This window comes from Oncorhynchus mykiss, chromosome 9 (assembly GCF_057628025.1).
Source record: "Oncorhynchus mykiss isolate SJ-2025 chromosome 9, ASM5762802v1, whole genome shotgun sequence".
Lineage (NCBI taxonomy): Eukaryota > Metazoa > Chordata > Actinopteri > Salmoniformes > Salmonidae > Oncorhynchus > Oncorhynchus mykiss.
The window spans coordinates 28,891,420-28,914,643 of record NC_143030.1 but is presented as its reverse complement, the minus strand read 5'-3'; the positions used below and the strand labels follow the sequence as shown (position 1 = coordinate 28,914,643).

Below are 23,224 nucleotides of genomic sequence, written 5' to 3'. Positions count from 1 at the left end.
CACAAACACGTTGCTTCACATGGGACTCCAAAATGCATGAACTCTGAGGATCAGTGTAAACAAACCATTTCCATCCATTTCCGAAACCATCTTCGGCCACGGTGATTATTCAAATAGTGTTTTCTCTATAGGTTCTTGGACCTTGAACACAGCAAGGTTGACCTATTGCTCTTTTTACGTCCCTCGCACAACTTCTGCTGCGTCTCCAATGCAATTTTCCACCACCCCCTCAAATAGTGCGGAAATGCCCAAAGAACGAACAGAAATGTATTGGTTTGGTAGCAGCCAGGTATTCAAAGTTAAAACACAGTCACTGCATGGGAAAGCATCAACTGAGTTGTAGTGCAATTTAAATGCGTATTTGTTGCCGATATGTTGCGCATAAAATGTACAAGGTAGGATATCTACAGTAAGCATATTTCTATCCTATTGTAGGCCCAATCGATTATATTCTGTCGATATGCTCACACTGAGTAGAAGGAGAATAGATCAAGAAAAGTAGAATCAATTCAATGGCTTGGTAACCTACACAACTCGGCCAGTGGGTCTACAGGCATGTCGTTTTATAATTGTGTTCTTGAAACAATTTGCCCCATAAAAAGGGTAAATTCCTTATATATGTAGTTTGTTGTACACGTATGCTATATATAGAACATATATTGGTACTTTTTTAAAGAGAGGTAAAGGGTAAAAGCCACCAGTGTGCACATTTCCTACAGTGTGCGCTTGGATCATCCAGCGCGCAAAATGGCCAGAGGGGAGCACCAAAAACCAAGTTTAGTAGCAGGAGCTGACCCTCTCAAGTCTCTACTCAGGAGGTCAGTCCTCAACTCCAAGATGAATCAAATGTTTCAATCCAGAAGGAATAAAAACTAGCCTGTCTGTAAGATGTCCAGTAATTTCAATAAATTACAATTTAAGTGCTTGTTTTATGGACAGTTGGACACATGCCATGAGTTAGGCCATTGTACACGAGTGTACTTCTGACTTGGGGTCATTCATTAATTCCCCAAAGTACACTACATGACCAAAAGTACTGCTCGTCGAACATCTCATTCCAAAATCATGGGCATTAATATGGAGTTGGTCCCACCTTTGCTGCTATAACAGCCTCCACTCTTCTGGGAAGATTTCCACTAGATGTTGGAACATTGCTGTGGGGACTTGCTTCCATTCAGCTACAAGAGCATTAGTTAGGTCGAGCACTGATGTTGGGCGATTAGGCCTAGCTTGCAGTCTGTGTTCCAATTCATCCCAAAGGTGTTAGATGAAGTTAAGGTCAGGGCTCTGTGCAGGCCAGTCAAGTTCTTCCACACCAATCTCAACAAACCATTTCTGTATGGGGCCTCCAGAGTGGCGCAGCGGTCTAAGGCACTACAGTGCTTGAGACGTCACTACAGCGACTTCTGTGGAGGGCTGGGCGCATGCACGCTGACACGGTCGCCAGTTGTACGGCGTTTCCTCCGACACATTGGTGCGGCTGGCTTCTGGGTTAAGCGAGCAGTGTGTCAAGAAGCAGTGCGGCTTGGCAGGGTCGTGTTTCGGAGGACGCATGGCTCTCGACCTTCGCCTCTCCCAAGTCCATATGGGAGTTGCAGCGATGGGACAGAACTGTAACTAACAATTGGATGTCACGAAATTGGGGAGACTTATACTTTCTGTATTTTCTCGCTTTGTGCATGGAGCATTGGGATGCTGAAACAGGAAAGGGACTTCCCCAAACGGTTGCCACAAAGTTGGGAGCACAGAATCATCTAGAATGTCATTGTATGCTGTAGCGTAGAGCTGTCCCCGACTAAAAAAATCTTGGCCAGCAGCTGTCCTGCTCTCTCGACCAATTGATTGGGCGAAATGTTTAAAATGTATTTTTCCATATATAGACAATCTATGTGTTTGAATTAAATCAACTAATTGTCTGATGCTTTAGCATACTGTTTAATGAAATAATTAAGACACAAAAATGACTCAAGAAAGAGCCCAATATTCACACTGTGTTAAAGAAAATGACAGCGAAACGTTGTTTCGCTCTCCTCCCTACTGCAGCGAAAAGCGAACACAGCACAGTAAGTGTTTATTGTGCTGTAGCTTCAACATAATTTCAGCCATTTTGTTTCTTACTTGTTTGTGACTGAGTTCTAAGTTCTGTTACCGAACTCCCTAATTTGTCTCGGGAAAACGTTCTCTATTGCCTCAATCTTGGCTCTCTTTACGTGAAACATGTAAGCATCGCATGCATGTGACCAATAGGGCCTGAACTATAGCCTATCATAATCACATCAATAAATGTGTTATAACAAACTCTGAATAGAGTAAAACATAACAGCAAAATGTATGTGGAGGACGTGAAAAATAAACTCGAAATGGGTAAATGTTTACTGGTTGCTCAGGAGGAAAAGGGGAAGTCAGATCTGTGGCATTTGACTTAGTTGTGGACTACTTGAGATCAAGAAAACGGAGGGTATAGGAGCAAGCATTATGTGTGCCAAACAGTTGCTATTAGATTACATTATTATTATTATATTCTGACCATTTGGAACAGTGTACATGTAAATAACACTAAATAAATAAGTGTGAAAAAATATATATACACTACAGTTCAAAAGTTTGGGGTCACTTAGAAATGTCCTTGTTTTTGAAAGAAAGACCATTGTTTTGTCCATTAAAATAACATAAAATGTATCAGAAATACAGTGTAGACATTGTTAATGTTGTAAATGACTATTGTAGCTCGAAACGGCTTATTTTTTATGGAATAATGGCAATGCAAATAGTCATTTGATTAGCTGTTCAGGAGTCTTATGACTTGGGGGTAGAAGCTATTTAGGAGTCTCTTGGACCCAGACTTGGCACTCCGGTACCGCTTGCCGTGCGGTAGCAGAGAGAACAGGGTGGCTGGAGTCTTTGGCAATTTTTAGGGCCTTCCTCTGACACCGCCTGGTATAGAGGTCCTGGATGGCAGGAAGCTTGGCTCCAGTGATGTCCTGGGCCGTACGCACTACCCTCTGTAGTGCCTTGCGGTCGGAGGCAGAGCAGTTGCCATACCAGGCAGTGATGCAACCCTTCAGGATGCTCTCGATGGTGCAGCTATAAAACCTTTTGAGGATCTGATGACCCAAGCTAAATCTTTTCAGTTTCCTGAGGGGGAGGTTTTGTCATACCCTCTTCACGACTGTCTTGGTGTGCTTGGACCATGTTGGTTTGTTGGTGATGTGAATGCCAAGGAACTTGAAGCTCTCAACCTGCTCCACTACAGCCCCGTGGATGAGAATGGGGGCGTGCTCGGTCCTCCTTTTCCTGTAGTTCACAATCATCTCCTTTGTCTTGATCACGTTGAGGGATGGGTTGCTGTCCTTGCACCACACACCTCCTCCCTATAGTCTCGTCGTTGATAAGGCCTACCACTGTTGTGTCATCAGCAAACTTAATGATGGTGTTGGAGTCGTGCCTGGCTGTGCAGTCATGAGTAAACAGGGAGTATAGGAGGGGGCTGAGCATGCACCCTTGAGGGGCCCTTATGTTGAGGATCAGCGTGGAGGATATGTTGTTACCTACCCTTACCACCTGGTGGTGGCCCATCAGGAAGTCCAGGATCCAATTGCAGAGGGAGGTGATTAGTCCCAGGGTCCTTAGCTTAGTGATGCACTATGGTGTTGAACACTGAGCTGTAGTCAATGAATATCATTCTTGAATATCATTCTGTGTTCCTTTTGTCCAGGTGTGAAAGGGCAGTGTGGAGTGCAATAGAGATTGCATCATCTGTGGATCTGTTGGTGCGGTATGGAAATTGGAGTGGGTCTAGGGTTTCTGGGATGATGGTGTTGATGTGAGCCATGACCAGCCTTTCAAAGCATTTCATGGCTACAGACATGAGTGCTACGGGTCGGTAGTCATTTAGGCAGGTTAACTTAGTGTTCTTGGGCACAGGGACTATGGTGGATTGCTTAAAACATGTTGGTATTACAGACTCGGACTGGGAGAGGTTGAAAATGTCAGTGAAGACACTTGCCAGTTGGTCAGCGCATGCTCGCAGTACAGGTCCTGGTATTCCGTCTGGCCCTGTGGCCTTGTGAATGTTGACCTGTTTAAAGATCTTACTCACATCGGATGCGGAGAGCGTGATCACTGTCTTCCGGAACAGCTGATGCTCTCATGCATGTTTCAGTGTTATTTGCCTCGAAGCAAGCATAGAAGTAGTTTAGCTCGTCTGGTAGGCACGTGTCACTGTGCAGTTCTCGGCTGTGCTTCCCTTTGTAGTCTGTAATGGTTTGCAAGCCCTGCCACACACGACGAGCGTCAGAGCCGGTGTAGTACAATTCGATCTCAGTCCTGTATTGACGCTTTGCCTGTTTGATGGTTCGTCAGAATACATAGCGGGATTTCTTATAAGCTTCAGGGTTAGAGTCTCACTCCTTGAAATCGGCAACTCTAGCCTTTAGCTCAGTGCGGATGTTGCCTGTAATCCATGGCTTCTGGTAGTGGTATGTATGTATGGTCACTGTGAGGACGACATCATTGATGCACTTATTGGTGAAGCCAATGACTGATGTGGTGTACTCCTCAATGCCATCGGAGGAATCCCGGAACATATTCCAGTCTGTGCTAGCAAAATAGTCTTGTGGTTTAGCATCTGCTTCATCTGACCACTTTTTTATTGATCGAGTCACTGGTTCTTCAAGCTTTAATTTTTGCTTGTAAGCAGGAATCAGGAGGATAGAATTATGGTCAGATTTACCAAATGGAGGGCGAGGGAGAGCTTTGTATGCATCTCTGTGTGTGGAGTAAAGGTGGTCCAGAGTTTTTTCCCCTCTGGTTGCACATTTAACCTGCTGATATAAATTTGGTAAAACTGATTTAAGTTTCCCTGCATTAAAGTCCCCAGCCACTAGGAGCAACACCTCTGGGTGTGCGTTTTCCTCTTTGCTTAAGGCGGAACACAGCTCATTGAGTGCGGTCTTAGTGCCAGCATCAGTCGGAGGCAGTATTGTAGACAGCTACGAAAAATACAGATGAAAACTCTCTAGGTAGATAGTGTGGTCTGCAGTTTATCATGAGATAATCTACGTCAGGCGAGCAAAACCTTGAGACTTCCTTAGATATCGTGCACCAGTTGTTATATACAAAAATACAGTCTGCCGCCCCTCGTCTTACCAGATGCCGCTGTACTGTCTTGCTACATCATCACCTTGATGATGCTTCTACACCTGCATTGCTTGCTGTTTGGGGTTTTAGTCTGGGTTTCTGTACAGCCCTTTGAAATATCAGCTGATGTAAGACGGGCTATATACATAGATTTGATTACCTTCCCTTTATTTAGCCCTCAGGAGCCTCAGTCATCAGGCAGTATTTGTTTGTTTTGATTCATGTTCTGTATGCTTATGTTTATCTGCATTTATCATTATTAAAGTCACCTCCCGGCCTATACGTGAAAATGTCTTTCCTTTTTTAATGTTTGGCGTCAACATATTTTGCACTCAGTTAATTACAACAATTGCCAAATAGCTTAAAATAAGTGTATCATCAAGGCAAACGGTGGCTACTTTGAAATCTCAATTTTTTTTTTTTAATATTCTGATTTGTTTAAACAATGTTTTGGTTACTACATGATTCCATATCTGTTATTTCATGCTTTTGATGTCTCCACTACTATTCTACAATGTAGAAAATAGTTGTAAAAAATAAAGTAAAACCCTGGAATGGGTAATTGTGTCCAAACTTTTGACTGGTACTTTATACTTGTACAAAATATGACATTTTTCATTAAAGCAGCACTGAATAAGTACAAGGTTATGGTTTAAACGTGCTAATTGACCTTGTAAAATAAACAGCCACTGATGTTCATATACCATACAGCAAAATGTAATAATGAAAACTGCACTGAGAATAAGCATAATTGACATAGTGATGGACAGAAATATATTGAGATACTGACTCAAAACTATTAACATGATATGGAAAGAGTTTTTTTTTAACTGATATATTAATAATGCATCTAATACATTCTAACATATTGTACATTTATAAACAGCAATATCCTTCCTGTTCCAAAGATGTATTGAACATTTTAACCTAAAATGACAAGTTATACTTGCAGATGTTGACATGGTAAAGCTGTACATAACGTTAAGATATCCCGTCATCAAGGTGAGTACTATAGGTCACATACACAGAGTATACAAAACATTAAGAACACTGGCTCTTTCCATGACATAAGACAAATCAGGTGAAAGCTATGATCCCATATTGATGCCACCTGTTAAATCCACTTCAAAATCAGTGTAGATGAAGGGTAGGAGACAGGGTAAAGAAGGATGTTTAAGCCTTGAGACATGGATTGTGTATGTGTGCCATTCGGAGGGTGAATGGGCAAGACAAAATGTAAGCGCCTTTGAATGTGGTATGGTGCCAGGCACACCGTTTTTTTGTTGTCAAGAAATGCCATGCTGCAGGTTTTTCCACGCTCAACACTTTCCAGTGTGTATCAAGAATGGTCCACCACCCAAAGGACATCCAGCCAACTTGACACGACTGTGGGAAGCATTGGAATCAACATGGGCCAGCATCCCTGTGGAACGCTTGACACCTTGTGGAGTCCATGCCCTGACGAATTGAGGCTGTTTCCGAGGGTAAAAGGGGGGGGTGCAACTCAATATTAGGAAGGTGTTCCTAATGTTTTGTATACTCCGTGTATATCATCACCTAAGGCTTATGTACATCGAAATTGCAATCTTGCTTTATGGTGATATTCCACTACTTTAGTAGACCCACTCAACTCTAAGTGGGGAAAATGCTAAACCCTCCCTACTCCCCGTAATAGAATAGTGGTCACATTTTGTGATTGGTTGGCAGGTTCAACTCCTGGTCTGTTGGCTCAGCAATTTTTCCTCACCTCGAATATTTAGCCAATACCCACAGGGCACAAACTGGTTGAATCAACATTTCAACCACAGGATTATGTCATCAAATTTCAACATATACAAACCTTGTATAAAATGTTGAAGTTAAAACAAATGTCAGTTCTTTAACATATAAGTAAAAACAACAGGCTGGGCAGCACCTCCTACAAGAGAATTGATCCATCAACGCTACCCTTTGGTCTCCCAGCCAGGGTTTTAACCAAGCCCAGCCCTGATTAGCTATGTTTGACACTGACTATTACCAATGTGCTGTTCGTGAGAATGATTGTTGAGAGATCTCTGCTTTAAAACTAAATAGATTCACTGTTGCTATACATCATTCCAAAGAGTAGGTTTAACAGAGCAAATTAAAATGTGACCCTACTTTATCACTTTTATCACCAATGATGCTATTTAGGCCTGTATAGCATCTGCAAAGTCATCAACAGCCATGGTTGGAATTCAACACATAATTCAACAGAAAATAGACCATACAAAAGGCCTAGGCTTTCAAGCTCTGGTTTGATTTCAAATGTAATGATATTTAGAGGACGAATAGGACAAAATCAAATTAAACTTTTAATGTTTGATTTGATTTCGTCCTATTCTCTAACTGAATGATTGAAGTGGAGTAATTTAGAAACCCTGAAGCTCGTTTGGGACCAGAAGGAAATACCACTGCCTTTGGAGATAAGAAACAAGCCAGGGCTTATAAACAACCCAGTGGGGGGTGTATCTTTAGGGGTGACAAAAAGGGACGATTCAGCTCATCCTCGGGCGTTGCAATTGCCCACATACTGGCAGATACAAAAATGGGCTACTTCCCTGTAGCTCTCCCTTCTATTCCCTCTGTTAATTGTGTACAGGCAGGGTTCTGCAGCTGTCCTAATAAGCATGTCCACAATCCACATAGGGAAGAGAGCAGAGAGCACCACTTTCGGACTCTTCTATTTGCCAGCCTTCAAATGACTATCCTTTGAAGCCCTTTAGAATAGCACAAAGGTAGAAAGGGAAGTTGGGTTGGAAGGGAGCTGGGCCAGTTGCATAAATCTTAAGTGTTTCCCGTAAGGGTTTACCTTATGGACTAGTTTCCCCTTACCTAAGGGAATTGTTTAAGGGCGTTGCATAGAGCCCCTCAAATATTTCCTTAGGTAAGGGCATAGGGTTTTTTTGGGTAGTTTGAAGGCACGTATGGCAGAAGGAATATCTGGTTACCATGGAGACGGCCTGTCTCACTGACTGAACATCTCCTCAAAGAGATCACTTTCATTTTGTGAGATGGCAAAATAGAACTTCGACAATCAAGACAGGATAACCAAATTGCTTCAGATAATAAACCACTTCCTTGTAGTTACTTTTTTCTCAACTCGTTTATATTATTTTCTCGTGCGTCAAGCTAGCTTACAGAGTACAGTGGGACAAAAAAGTATTTAGTCAGCCACCAATTGTGTAAGTTCTCCCACTTAAAAAGATGAGAGGCCTGTAAGGTACACTTCAACTATGACAGACAAAATGAGAAAAAAAATCCAGGAAATCACATTGTAGGATTTTTTATGAATTTATTTGCAAATTATGGTGGAAAATAAGTATTTGGTCACCTACAAACAAGCAATATTTCTGGCTCTCACAGACCTGTAACTTCTTCTTTAAGAGGCTCCTCTGTCCTCCACTCGTTACCTGTATTAATGGCACCTGTTTGAACTTGTTTTCAGTATAAAAGACACCTGTCCACAACCTCAAACAGTCACACTCCAAACTCCACTATGGCCAAGACCAAAGAGATGTCAAAGGACACCAGAAACAAAATTGTAGACCTGCACCAGGCTGGGAAGACTGAATCTGCAATAGGTAAGCAGCTTGGTTTGAAGAAATCAACTGTGGGAGCAATTATTAGGAAATGGAAGACATACAAGACCACTGATAATCTCCCTCGATCTGGGGCTCCATGCAAGATCTCACCCCGCGGGGTCAAAATGATCACAAGAACGGTGAGCAAAAATCCCAGAACCACACAGGGGGACCTAGTGAATGACCAGTAGAGAGCTGGGACCAAAGTAACAAAGCCTACCATCAGTAACACCCTACGCCGCCAGGGACTCAAATCCTGCAGTGCCAGAGGTGTCCCCCTGCTTAAGCCAGTACATGTCCAGGCCCGTCTGAAGTTTGCTAGAGAGCATTTGGATGATCCAGAAGAAGATTGGGAGAATGTCATATGGTCAGATGAAACCCAAATATAACTTTTTGGTAAAAACTCAACTCGTCGTGTTTGGAGGACAAAGAATGCTGAGTTGCACCCAAAGAACACCATACCTACTGTGAAGCATGGGGGTGGAAACATCATGCTTTGGGGCTGTTTTTCTGCAAAGGGACCAGGACGACAGATCCGTGTAAAGGAAAGAATGAATGGGGCCATGTATCGTGAGATTTTGAGTGAAAACCTCCTTCCATCAGCAAGGGCATTGAAGATGAAACGTGGCTGGGTCTTTCAGCATGACAATGATCCCAAACACACCGCCCGGGCAAGGAAGGAGTGGCTTCGTAAGAAGCATTTAAAGGTCCTGGAGTGGCCTAGCCAGTCTCCAGATCTCAACCCCATAGAAAATCTTTGGAGGGAGTTGAAAGTCTGTGTTGCCCAGCAACAGCCCCAAAACATCACTGCTCTAGAGGAGATCTGCATGGAGAAATGGGCCAAAATACCAGCAACAGTGTATGAAAACCTTGTGAAGACTTACAGAAACCGTTTGACATCTGTCATTGCCAACAAAAGGTATAGAACAAAGTATTGAGATAAACTTTTGTTATTGACCAAATACTTATTTTCCACCATAATTTGCAAATAAATTCATTAAAAATCCTACAATGTGATTTTCTGGATTTTTCTTTCTCATTTTGTTTGTCATAGTTGAAGTGTACCTATGACGAACATTACAGGCCTCTCATCTTTTTAAGTGGGAGAACTTGCACAATTGGTGGCTGACTAAATACTTTTTTACCCTACTGTAGCTGTAGCTAACTAGCTTTGTAGCCATGGATTGTGCACCTTCCATTGTTTAGCTAAGTAGCTAGCTGGTTGACGTTTTCCTTTTGGAACCAGAGCAGATGAAATCAACATTCACCTCTATACATGCTGTTTCAATTGACAACCATACATAATGAGGCAGTTAAGGGACCTCGTGGACACCCTTAACTTTTGTACTTAATTTAAACGGGCACACATCTTGTGCAACTGACTTAAAGTTACAGGAAAATACAAGAGGGAAATTAACTTAAGTTGTTTTATGCAACTGGGCCCAGATAAAAGTGGTCTACCAGGGGGATTATGTCATGTCAGTAAACATGTCAGTCAAATCACACGGTCGTCTCTTAGGTCTGATGTCCGGGCACAAAACTGTATTGGTTGCCACTGTTCAGGATGGACATGAGACGGTCTTCGTCCATGGAGCTTAAGACGTCCAGGTCGTCAAGGGCGGCCGGCTGGCTGGCGTTGCTGGGGGAACTGTCCATCATGCCCTCGTTGTGGAGCAGGCTGACAATGCTGTTGGGGTAGTTCATCCAGGTGCTGCCGCCACAGCCGGTGTGGTGGTTGGCTGGGTCTGCTTGGTTCTGGGCCGCGTTGTTGTTGGCCACAGTGTTGGTGGAGGGTAAGTGGCAGGGTGCCTGAGGGGCTGACGCCTCACTGCTCTTTGGCCCTTCTCCAGCCAGACAACTCTGGCCCAGCATAGCCTGGAATTCTTCAATGTTTATACTATCTAGAGTCCCTGGCGCTTGTGCCTCAGAAAAGCTGGGGAATTCAGGTAGCTCCTCATCCACCTTGAACTGGGAGCCTTGGACCCCAAAGGTAGAGGTGGGCTCTGGTGTAGGGGCTGCACTCACCGGCTCCTGGGGACAAGCAAAGTTGTGGAAAGCGAATCCGTTGAAGTCCAACAGGTTTACGGTGGGAAAGGCCTGCGAGGAGGCGGCTGTGGATGCAGAGGCCTGGGGGTTGGTGGTGAAGCTGGCCACGGGGGTGGCTTTGGGCTGGGAGTCCAGAGTCAGGCTGTTGAGGAACTTCCAGGTCTCGGCTGTGGTGGAGGAGGCTTCTGATTTGGGCTGGGTTTGAAACAACTTGCCTGGCTGGGGGCCGTTGTAGTAGGGCTGGGGCTTCACAGAGAAGGCACTAGGGGGCACCACTGGGTTCATCACTGCAAGAGAAACACAGTCAATGCCACTGTCCCTTACCCAATTCTGTATCCTGCCAAATGTACAAATAAACATAGGGTCCCTTAACAGTAGTATCTATGTTAACTTTTAATAACATATAGAATGTTACATATAGAACAACACCCTTTACCGTATTAACGCACCCATTAATAATAAACAGTTAAATAAATAGTATGGTTTTACCAGGCTGGCTAGCTGCTGGCTTGGCGGTGACTGTTCTCCTGGCAATGTTGAACGGCCTCGTCTCTGCTGGCATGGTTCCTGGAATTCAAACATACACCATCACACATTAAAACCATCAGAGGACACAGCTGTCTAGTTCAGCGACATGGATCATTTTAGACACTTACCCGACATCAGGGACCCCAGCTTCAGATTCTGTAACATTCCCTCTGTCCGTTTTCGCTTCTCCATTAGTCTATATTCATCTGTACAGTGAAAGATTCTAGAGTTAGCCTGGGTAAAAATGTTTTGCATGACAACCACACAGGCTACAGGAGTTATGCCATAGAAAACAAAGTGAATCGCCATCGCAACGGAAAGGGAAGTGACCTGGGTCGGAGGGCAGGAACTGGAAGTCCATTGGCTCGCTGACCTCACGATCCGAGGGCCTGCGGAGCTGCATCTTCACTCGGATTGGCTCGGTCAGGTTGGTGTCGCAGTAGGGCGGGGTGCAGAACACAATGGCCACCTGCCTGTGTACGTCCGCCTGGGAGAAGGTGCCCTTCCCCTCCCACGAGCCCTGGAAGAACCGCACCTCGATGTCCTCTGTGGAGGGGAGAAAGAATGGGGTGGGAGAGGGGATGGGAAGGAGGAGGTGTGGGACAGTGAGATGTGAGAGACCGGCTTCGAATCAATTCTCCCAGCCAGTCTAACTGACTTGGTAACATTCTGTAACAACATTCTTTCATTGGCCCCCTTTTTATGTCATACAGGAAGGAGATAGAACCAATGAACTAGGTTAAGTTTGACCAAGTGGTTACCAGTGGGCTTATATACACAATACTTTCAAATCTGTGTCTGGCAAAGAGGAACTACAACAACAAAAAAGGCATACATGAACAAAGCCGTTGGCGTAAAGTTAAAGAAACTAAAAGGCTCAACTCATTAATGCCAACAAAAATAGAAGCGTGTGCGTGTGACAGAAACCTTTTTGCACTTTGTCACAAAGTAAGAAGATCTCATCCCCCCCTATGCAGCTTCCAGAGTTTCTGTTCACTCGACAGATCTTCAGTTCTGCTGTGTTGGGTGCTCCTGTGAGACAGAAACGATAGAGATGGAGTGTGAAGGGGCTTCATAAATGAGTGAAACTGACACTGAGTCAACTGTGAAACATATGTTTTGGCCCTGTTTAACTGTTGGAAGTTCTTTGGAAATATGTTGTTGAGTTCTTAGGGAAATGATGTCCCGCTTTCATGCTCTGTGGTTATAACCCAAATGTCCACATTTCTTTTCAAGAAATGTAATTTGAGCAGTTTCAACAGCTGTGAGGAAGGGGGGGACGCTCTCAAAAGCTGGTTTGAACCGAACGTTGTACTGTGCAGGCTTTGGGTTTTAATGTACAACAACATTTGTATATTAGTAAGATCACCTGCCAAAATTGTGGGGTGTGTATGATTGTGTGTGTGTGTGTGTCAGAGAGGATGTGTGTGAGAGTGGGAGTAAGTGAGAGAGGGTGTGGGAGGAAGGGAAGAGCACGTAGGCCTATGTGTGTAAAGTTACCTGAACAGTAGATGGTTAGTGGTTTCATAACATTGTCAGACAAGTTTAAAAGCTCTTTGTATCCATAAAGCCAGGTCTTTTTTTCCCTATAGTCACACCCATTTAGAATGCCTGAAGCTTTAACAGTACTTAAAAGGTGTGTGTAAGGAAAGAAAAGTGTGTGTGCAAGTGTTAAACAACAAGGGCATTGATGAGAGGGAGCAGGCCGACTTAAAACATTGGGAGCATCAATAGCTGAATGTTCCAGTGACTTCTGTGTTGTTAACGGGGAAAATGTTCAAACGTTCTGATGTAGATCCTTCTGTGTTTCTGACACTTACAAGCAATGCATCGTTTGCCTGCTATTTAATGCACTGATGATCAAATAGAAAGAAAAAAAAAATAACTTATTTAGCGCCAAATTTGAGCAAATTCAAAAACTGTGATCCATCGCAATTTACTCATGCCATTAACTCACTTATTTGAAACGTTTGACAGCCCAAATGTGAATATATATGTACGCAATTTGTTTTGCGTTTACCGTGATTCTTGTATTTATTTTTTCTATTTTTTTCTCCTCTTTTTGTGTGATTTTGCTCTCTCTGGGTTACTGCTTGTATGTACACAATAAAACAGAAACACCCAGGACAGAACAGTGAGTCAGTGTGTACTTGGTGAGCGTTTGGTGTGTGTAGCAGACTCACTGTTGTCGTAGATGGGCTGGGACACCACGGGCTCCAGAGGGCAGAGTTCCCCGGTAGGCAGAGTGATCGAGGCCTGGAAACACAGCCTCACTGCATTTAGGTCAAACTCCTCCCACATGTTCGCCTCAGGAACTGCAGACAAAACAGCACATCAGACACAAAGCAAATTGATGTGGCATCGGAGATAGGATAGGATACAGTCTGTATCAGATAGCCAGTAAGTCACAGTCAACAGAGGAAAAATAAATTCCTACTCACATGATATTATTGGAATTAACCAAGGTAAACAAACATGAAAATTAGATTGGAGGAGTGAATTATATAACTGGTATAATGTTATGACAGTGGATTGTCACGTACGGTGTGTGTGTTTTTGGTTTACCTATCCTTATGGGGACCAGAAGTACTCACAAGGACAGTAAAATAAGGACAATTCGGACAAGTGGGGACATTTTGCCAGTCCCCACAAGGAAAAAGGCTATTTTAGGCGTAGGGGTCAGGAGTTAGGGAAAATATAATTTTGAAAGGGAATCAATTGTTCAGTCCCCACAAGGATAGTAAAACAAATGTGTGTGTGTGTGTGTGTGTGTGTACACACTCACTGTTGAAGGGGTTGTTTTGGGTCTGTAGCCTACAGGAAACTGCCTCAGCCACATCCTTTTTCTTCACACACTGAATGCCCAGGTTCTGAAAACTGAGAGCAGACAGTAAGACAAGGAGTCAGAGTGAACGTGTGTGAAAGTGAGATATCTGTAGATATCTGTAGATATCTGTAGATATCGACACACAAGAGGGTGCTTATTCAACCATCCTCTGCTTCTGGCCTTTACAAATCAAGACTATGTGAAACAACTTATCCTGAATGGTTATATAAATCATTAACTGGTACCCTTTTGTCATCCAAGTATATGTCCTCTATCAAGATGTTGGCAGGTACACTCTGCACAAAACAAACATTATGTTTCTTTGTATTTCATCACACCCCCACCCACTAACAAATCTGCCCACACACACACAAACACACACGCCTACACAGGTACACACATATCCACACCTGTCTAGTAATTTTCACAGACCTGCCCTCACACCCACCCTCAAGCCCCGAACACACACACAGGGACCCTCCGTCTAACCTGTGTACTCGTCTCTCCTGCAGGTCTGCCTCATAGTAACCATGTTTGCAGTCTTTCCCCACCAGTTCGTGGGGGTGGGGCTTGTGAGGTGGGTTCTTGGTCACCAACGAGACGCGGACACGCAGGGGGCCATTGTAGTTGTGCACCTGCATGGGACCAGCCAGGTTAGCAGGATGAGTATCATCACTCACCTTAGAATCTCCACCACTTCCTTATCACCTTCAAATCTCTATAAATCAAGTGTCGTAAAGCATAATGTAGTACTGATTAGACTGCTATACCATGGTTATAACTAGACAAAACGGCTCGTTTGTATAACAAATCTTACTTTGATTAATAGTTGAGCCATCGACTATCTCAGAATATATGGTGACTTAGCTACAATTATTAAAGGGATACATCGATATTTTGGCAATGATGCCCTTCACCTACTTCCTAGAGTCAGATGAACTTGTGGATAGCATTTTTATGTCTCAGCGTACAGTTTGAAGGAAGTTGATAGCTAGTGCTAGCACAATTGCTACCTAGCGCTAGCGCAATGACTGGAAGTCTATGGGTATCCACTACCCATAGACTTCGTCATTGCACTAACACTAGTTAGCATTGGCTCGAGAAATCGACCTCTAACTTCCTTCATACTAGATACAGAGACATACAAATGGTACCCACGAGTTAATCTGAACTGGTGAAGTAGATAAAGGGGCTCATTGCCAAAATTCCGAAGTATCCCTTTAAGGTCTCGGAATGAATTCATTAAGCTACAGAGTAAACAATGGCATGGAATCATTAGAAAATGACAGGTTGATTATCTGTGTGATTAAAGGGCGCCCTCACCTTAATGGCGGGGTGTGTCTTGGTGGTGTCATTGCTCTTCTCTCCCGGGGTGCTTCCAGCAGAGCGCCCCTCACACTTGTACCTGAACCTCATGCCCCTCTGCTTGGGCTGTTCAATAATCTCAATGAAGGGATTACCTGCACACACAGAGAGAGAGAGACAGATATTATATATATAGATAGAGAAAGAGAGAGAGAGAGGGGGGGGAGCCCAAAGTAATGAAGGTCCTAGTGCACCTCTAAACTATCACAATGTAATGTACCTAATGCAGTGTTGAGCTTTCGCAACAGCTGTGATTCATCGTATGTGTTTTAAAGCAAAGCTGAAGATCCAAGTCAATACATTCATGAGGGAGAAGCCAAAAAGTTGACTCACTGATTGTCACCCATCAACATGAACAGGAAACAGTTACACAGAGTGATAGAAATCTCCTTACCTTGGTTCAAAGGGGGCTGTTCCCATCCATAAATTCCTAAGGAGATGGGAGGAATTGACAAACATTTACTATAAGAAAGAAATCAGTAAGAAAGGATGATCAATCAAAATCCACAACCTATAATTTCCCTCAACTACTCTCTGATAAGTAAAGGCCCACAAGAACTGGTGCCATTGAAGATCACAACAGTTCAGCACAGATCTGCGATAGAGATTAATCTCCTCCATATGCAGAAGGGTGTTAAACTAACAGTAGAAGTCAATAGGTTTGCATTGAAAACACTGGAGGTTGATCTTAAACACAATAGCAGACAAAGCATAATCGCTCATAATGTTTGACCTGCCAGGATTGCCCTGAAAGTGTACGGCGAATGAATAAAGAAACGTATTTAGACAGGGACAATAAAAGGTCTCAGATTACATTGCTCCTATTGTGTCTGTGAGCAGTCGGTGTCCAATTTAACACATCTTCACTAAAGGCACTGCCCTGGTTCATGGAAAAAGACTGTCCTGGTTCATAGAAAAAGACTGTCCTGGTTCATGGAAAAAGACTGTCCTGGTTCATAGAAAAAGACTGTCCTGGTTCATAGAAAAAGACTGTCCTGGTTCATAGAAAAAGACTGTCCTGGTTCATAGAAAAAGACTGTCCTAAAAAGACTGTCCTAGTTCATTTTAAAAGACTGTCCTGGTTCATAGAAAAATACTGTCCTAGTTCATATTAAAAGACTGTCCTGGTTCATAGAAAAAGACTGTCCTGGTTCATGGAAAAAGACTGTCCTGGTTCATAGAAAAATACTGTCCTAGTTCATATTAAAAGACTGTCCTGGTTCATAGAAAAAGACTGTCCTGGTTCATGGAAAAAGACTGTCCTAGTTCATATTAAAAGACTGTCCTGGTTCATAGAAAAAGACTGTCCTGGTTCATAGAAAAAGACTGTCCTAGTTCATAGAAAAAGACTGTCCTAGTTCATATTAAAAGACTGTCCTGGTTCATAGAAAAATACTGGAAACTTGATTTGTGGCGCTTGTTCATAGCCCCACCCACCACTGTTTCATGGATGACTTTTCTTTGAAATGGCCACTCTCTAAGAGAAAGGGATGCCTTCCATGTTTGTTGATTGTCGACCTTCAAGTCTACAACGTAACTTTTCGTAATGTCATATTGTTGCGTGGCTTTATTAACAAGCTATTAACCTATATATGTACAAGCACAACACATTGATGACGTAGGATCATTTCATAACGTTACATTGCAAACGTTAACCCACAGCAAGAATACGTTCATCATTTATTTTACGACGTAATCTCGGGTACAACGGCGTCCCCTTATCAATTAAGTGTCAAAAGTGTATATATTTTCATAGGCCTTCGAGTTAAATATTACCTTGCGGCTTAAGTCAAAAATCTTGGAGAATCACATAGGCGCTTGACTACCGTTTTACTCTAATGTTTGGTAATTGGTTGAACCATAATAAGCATCCATAATGAACATAGGCTATGATATGTTCTACTTGATATGATGTGCAATTCTAGAGCTATAGCCTAATAGACGTAGGCCTATCTACTTCCTAGTACAGTGCTGGCAAGTCAGCGCCAATTATCTCCATTATTTTGTATTGACGTAGTACAAAACCAATAGTATGCGGGCTTCACCCTTGTGCGCAAAACAAATTGCTAAATTTCCCACGACACTCCAACATGCATTTACCTTGCGGATCAGTTTGTAAACAAACTTACCATCCATTTCCAACGTCGGCCACCGTGATTAATCGAATAGCCTTTTCCCTATAGGTTGTTTGTCCCTTAAACACCGTGTCACCTTCTCTTGACAGCTTGTTCTTTCGCCACCCCCAACTTTGAGACTCCAATGCAACTTACCACCTCCCCCTCAAATGGTGCGGAAATACCCAAATGACGTGGGCCTATGTTAAAGGGGCAATCTGTAGTTGCTACATCCATTTTTGGATTTCTAATTCATTCATCGATTCTTGAAAATATAACTTAGAAATTGCCTCATGAGCTTCGTTCAACTCTCCAAACCCCATCGTAACCCCAAATATAAGCTTGTTTTCCTTGTAAACACAGTCTACTTAAACACTATAGCCACAAAACATGGATAAACAAAATGTTGATTTCATGGATGGTCAGTTGCATCCATCGCTCTGTCTATGAATTTGAAAATGCTCTAATTTCTTCAGCCCCATCCCCCCAGCTTTCTACCGTAACAGAGGAAGGGAAACGCTTTATTTTGTTTTACTGCTTATTGCTGCTTTAAAACTATATAGTACAATGGCAAACAAGTAGCCTACACAAATAATCATATTCTGTTTTTTTTTATTAAACATGAAATCTTGAATGAATCCAATTAACCGAAAAGTACCCAATTGTCATACTTGACAAACATATAAAATGTGAAAGTCACTCAGTAAAATACTGCTTGAGTAAAAGTCTAAAAGTATTTGATTTTAAATATACTTAAATATCAAAAGTAAATAGAATTGCTAAAATATACTTAAGTATCGAAAGTAAAAGTACAAATATTTAAAAAAAAATCCTTATATTAAGCAAACCAGACAGCACAATTTCTTTATTTTTTAATGTATGGACAGCCAGAGGCACACTCCAACACTCAGACATAATTTATAAACAAAGCATTTGTGTTTAGTGATTCCTCCAGATCAGAGTCAGCAGGGATGACCAGGGATGTTCTAATGATAAGTGTATGAATTGGACCATTTTCTGTCCTGCTAAGCATTTAAAATGTAACAAGTACTTTTGGGTGTCAGGGAAAATGTATGGAGTAAAAAGAACATTATTTTCTTTAGAGATGTAGTGAAGTAAAAGTTGTCAAAAATATAAATAGTTAACAGGTGTGCCTTGTTAAAAGTTTATTTGTGGAATTTCTTTCCTTCTTAATGTGTTTGAGCCAATCAGTTGTGTTGTGACATGGTAGGGGTGGTGTACAGAAGATAGCCCTATTTGGTAAAAGATCAAGTCCATATTATGGCAAGAACAGCTCAAATAAGAAAAAAGAAAAGACAGTCCATCATTACTCATGAAGGTCAGTCCATCCGGAAAATATCAAGAACTTTCAAAGTTTCTGCAAGTGTAGTCACAAAAACCATGAAGCGCTATGATGAAACTGTCTCTCATGAAGACCGCCACAGGAAAGACTGAGTCACCTCTGTTGCAGATGATAAGTTCAATAGAGTTAACTGCACATCAGAAATTGCAGCCCAAATTAATGCTTCACAGAGTTCAAGTAACAGACACATCTTTAACATCAACTGTTCAAAGGAGACTGCGTGAATCAGGCCTTCATGGACATCAATAAGAAGAGAAGAAGAGACTTGCTTGGGCAAACAAACACGAGCGCTGAACATTAGACTGGAGGAAATCTGTCCTTTGGTCTGATGAGTCCAAATTTGAGAATTTTGGTTCTAACCGCCGCGTCTTTGTGAGACGCAGAGTAGGTGAACGGATGATCTCCGCATGTGTGGTTCCCACCGGGAAACATGGAGGAGGAGGTGTGATGGTGTGGGATGCTTTGCTGGTGACACTGTCTGTGATTTATTTAGAATTCAAGGCACACTTAACCAGCATGACTTCGACAGCATTCTGTAGCAATACGCCATCCCATCTGATTTGTGCTTAGTGGGAATATCATTTGTTTTTCAACAGGACCATGACCCAACACACCTCCAGGCTGTGTAAGGGCTCTTTGACCAAGAAGGAGAGTGATGGAGTGCTGCATCAGATGACCTGGCCTCCACAATCAAACAACCTCAACCCAATTGAGATGGTTTGGGATGAGTTGGAGCGGAGAATGAAGGAAAAGCAGCCATCAACTGCTCAGCATATGTGGGAACTCCTCCAAGACTGTTGGAAAAACAGTCCAGGCGAAGCTGGTTGAGAGAATGCCAAGAGTGTGCAAAGCTGTCATCAAGGCAAAGGGTGACTACTTTGAAGAATCTCAAATATATTTCGATTTGTTTAACAGCTTTTTTGGTTACTCTATGAATCCATATGTGTTATTTCATAGTTTGGATGTCTTCACTATTATTCTACAATATAGAAAGTAGTAAAAATAAAGAAAAACCCTTGAAAGAGTAGGTGTGACTGGTAGCTTTTGACTGGTACTGTATATGCACCGAATCTATTTACAGAAGATATAGGCCTACTGAGAATTGATATGTACAGCAGTAGATATATAGGAGTAAGCTATGTCATGAATCCAGTGGGCCCTATATTAATAAATACACAGTGTGTATATACAGTGTAATTAGAAAATGTCCTATTTTGTTGCATTACAACCTGTAATTTAAATGGATTTTTATTTGGATTTCATGAAATGGACATACACAAAATAGTCCAAATTGGTGAAGTGAAATTAAAAAAAGTACTTATTTAAAAAAATCCTAAAAATAAAAAAACGGAAAAGTGGTGTGTGCATATGTATTCACCCCCTTTGCTATGAAGCCCCTAAATAAGATCTGGTTCAACCAATTACCTTCAGAAGTCACATAATTCGTTTAATAAAGTCCACCTGTGTGCAATCTAAGAGTCACATGATCTGTCACATGATCTCAGTATGTTCTGTTCTGAAAGGCCCCAGAGTCTGTAACAATACTGAGCAAGGGGCGCCACCAAATGTCACCATGAAGACCAAGGAGCTCTCCAAACAGGTCAGGGACAAAGTTGTGGAGATGCACAGATCAGGGTTGGGTTATAATAAAATATCTGAACCTTTGAACATCCCACGGAGCACCATTAAATCCATTATTAAAAAATGGAAAGAATATGGCACCACAACAAACCTGCCAAGAGAGGGCCTGCACACCAAAACCCACTGACCAGGCAAGGAGGGTATTAATCACAGAGGCAACAAAGAGACCAAAGATAACCCTGAAGGAGCTGCAAAGCTCCACAGTGGAGATTGGAGTATCTGTCCATAGGACAACTAAGCCGTACACTCCACAGAGCTGGGCTTTACAGAAGAGTGGCCAGAAATAAGAAAAAAAATAAGCAAACCCGTTTGGTGTTCGCCAAAAGGCATGTGGAACGAATTGCAAAAATTGCTGAAGTTGGAGACATATCTCCCTCACTAACTTTAAGCATCAGCTATCTGAGCAGCTTACCGATCGCTGCAGCTGTACATAGCCCATCTGTAAATAGCCCATCTGTCAATAGCCCATCCAACTACCTACCTCATCCTCATATTGTTTTTATTTACTTTTTTGCTCTTTTGCACACCAGTATTTCTACTTGCACATCATCATCTGCACATATATCACTCCAGTGTTAATTTGCTAAATTGTAATTACTTTGCTACTATGGCCTATTTATTGCCTTACCTCATTACTCCATTTGCACACACTGTATATAGATTTTTCTATAGTGTTGTTGACTGTACTTTTGTTTATCCCATGTGTAACTCTGTGTTGTTGTTTTTTGTCGCACTGCTTTGCTTTATCTTGGCCAGGGGGCAGTTGTAAATGAGAACTTGTTCTCAACTGGCCTACCTGGTTAAATAAATGTGGGGAAAAAAATAAAAGTGTTTTTCATCTGCAGGAACTGGGAAACTGGTCAGAATTGAAGGAATGATGGATGGCACTAAAATCAGGGAAATTCTTAAGGGCAACCTGTTTCAGTCTTCCAGAGATTTGAGACTGGGACGGAGGTTTATCTTCCAGCAGGACAATGACCCTAAGCATACTGCTAAAGCAACACTCGAGTGGTTTAAGGGGAAACATTTAAATGTTTTGGAATGGCCTAGTCAAAGCCCAGACCTCAATCCAATGGAGAATCTGTGGTATGACTTGAAGATTGCTGTACTGCAGCGGAACCCATCCAACTTGAAGGAGCTGCAGCAGTTTTGCCTTGAAGAATGAGCTAGAATCTCAGTGGCTCGATGTGCCAAGCTTATAGAGACATACCCCAAGAGACTTGCAGCTGTAATTACTGCAAAAGGCGGCTCTATAAAGTATTGGCTTTGGGGGGGTGAATAGTTATGCATGCTCAGGTTTTCCGTTTTTTTGTCTTATTTCTTGTTTGTTTCACAATAAAAAATATTTAGCATCTTCAATGTGGTAAGCATGCTGTGTAAATAATACAACCCCCCCCAAAAAATACATTTTAATTCCAGGTTGTAAAGCAACAAAATAGGAAAAACGTCAAGGGGGTGAATACTTTCGCAAGCCACTGTATGTATGTGAATGGTGTGTATAGATAATATTGACAGTAGCATGTGTGAATAGAAAAAGTGTGTACAGCAGTAGTTACATAGGATGGGCCACAACTAAAATGCAGTATATGCATATGGAAACATTCTTCAAGTGACCAGTGTTCAATGAGTCTTTATGTACAGTGCATTTGTAAACTATTCAGACCCCTTTCATTTTCCTTTCATTTTTCCACATTTTGTTACATTACAGCCTTATTCTAAAATGTATTAAATCATTTTCTTCCCCCCAGAGATGTTCTATCTGGTTCAAGTCCGGGCTCTGGCTCTGAATGTCCTCTGGCAAGGACATTCAGAGACTTGTCCCGAAGCCAATCCTGCGTTGTCTTGGCTGTGTGTTTAGGGTCGTTGTCCTGTTGGAAGGTGAACCTTTGCCTCAGTCTGAGGTTCTGAGCGCTTTAGAGCAGGTTTTCATCAAGGATCTCTGTACTTTGCTCCGTTTATCTTTCCCTCAATCCTGACTAGTCTTCCAGTCCCTGCCACTGAACAACATCCCCACAGCATGATGATGCCACCACCATGTTTCACCGTAGGGATGGTGGCAGGTTTCCTCCAGACGTGATGCTTGGCATTCAGGCTAGAGAGTTCAATCTTGGTTTCATCAGACTAGAGAATCTTGTTTATCATGATCTGAGAGTCCTTTAGGTGCCTTTTGGCAAACTATAAGCGGGCTGTCATGTGCCTTTTACTCAGGAGTGGCTTCTGTTTGGCCACTGTACCATAAAGGCCACATTGGTGGAGTGCTGCAGAGATAGTTGTCCTTCTGAAAGTTTCACCTCCACAGAGGATCTCTGGATCTCAGAGTGACCATCGGGTTCTTGGTCACCTCCCTGACCAAGGCCCTTCTACCCCGATTGCTCTGTTTGGGCGGGCGGCCAGCTCTAAACTTCTTCCATTTAAGAATGATGAAGGCCACTGTGTTCTTGGGGACCTTCAATGATGCAGAAATGTTTTGGTACCCTAACCCAGATCTGTGCCTCGACACAATCTTGTCTCGGGGCTCTACAGACAATTCCTTTGACCTCATGGCTTGGTTTTTGCTCTGACATGCACTGTCAACTGTAGGACCGTATATAAACAGGTG

The 23,224-nt window shown here is 42.5% G+C and overlaps 1 protein-coding gene across 2 annotated transcripts; it reads right to left on the bottom strand.

Moving 5' to 3' along the window:
- Positions 1 to 5,701: 5,701 nt before the first annotated feature.
- On the bottom strand, positions 5,702 to 17,770 carry LOC110531834 (putative transcription factor p65 homolog). 2 transcript variants are annotated; one of them, XM_021615284.3, is made up of 11 exons: positions 17,637 to 17,770; positions 15,902 to 15,937; positions 15,466 to 15,602; positions 14,632 to 14,860; positions 14,101 to 14,192; positions 13,499 to 13,630; positions 12,243 to 12,347; positions 11,646 to 11,861; positions 11,444 to 11,521; positions 11,277 to 11,354; positions 5,702 to 11,074 (listed from the first exon to the last, which is right to left on the bottom strand). In XM_021615284.3, the coding sequence occupies exons 4-11, from the start codon at positions 14,781 to 14,783 to the stop codon at positions 10,257 to 10,259; spliced, it is 1,671 nt and encodes a 556-aa protein (XP_021470959.1). In that variant the 5' UTR covers positions 14,784 to 14,860; positions 15,466 to 15,602; positions 15,902 to 15,937; positions 17,637 to 17,770; the 3' UTR covers positions 5,702 to 10,256. The 2 variants fall into 2 exon arrangements, with proteins under 2 accessions (XP_021470959.1, XP_021470958.1); XM_021615283.3 differs by having other exon boundaries at positions 14,632 to 14,777.
- Between the last annotated feature and the right edge of the window lie 5,454 nt (positions 17,771 to 23,224).

What these genes read in the sequence shown, in the direction of transcription:
- LOC110531834 (XM_021615283.3), bottom strand. An exon ending in CAGGAGAGACGAGTACACAG is followed by an intron (nt 14,193 to 14,631) that starts GTTAGACGGAGG and finishes GTCTGCTCTCAG; the next exon opens with TTTTCAGAACCTGGGCATTC. An exon ending in CCAAAACAACCCCTTCAACA is followed by an intron (nt 13,631 to 14,100) that starts GTGAGTGTGTAC and finishes TTTTGTCTGCAG; the next exon opens with TTCCTGAGGCGAACATGTGG.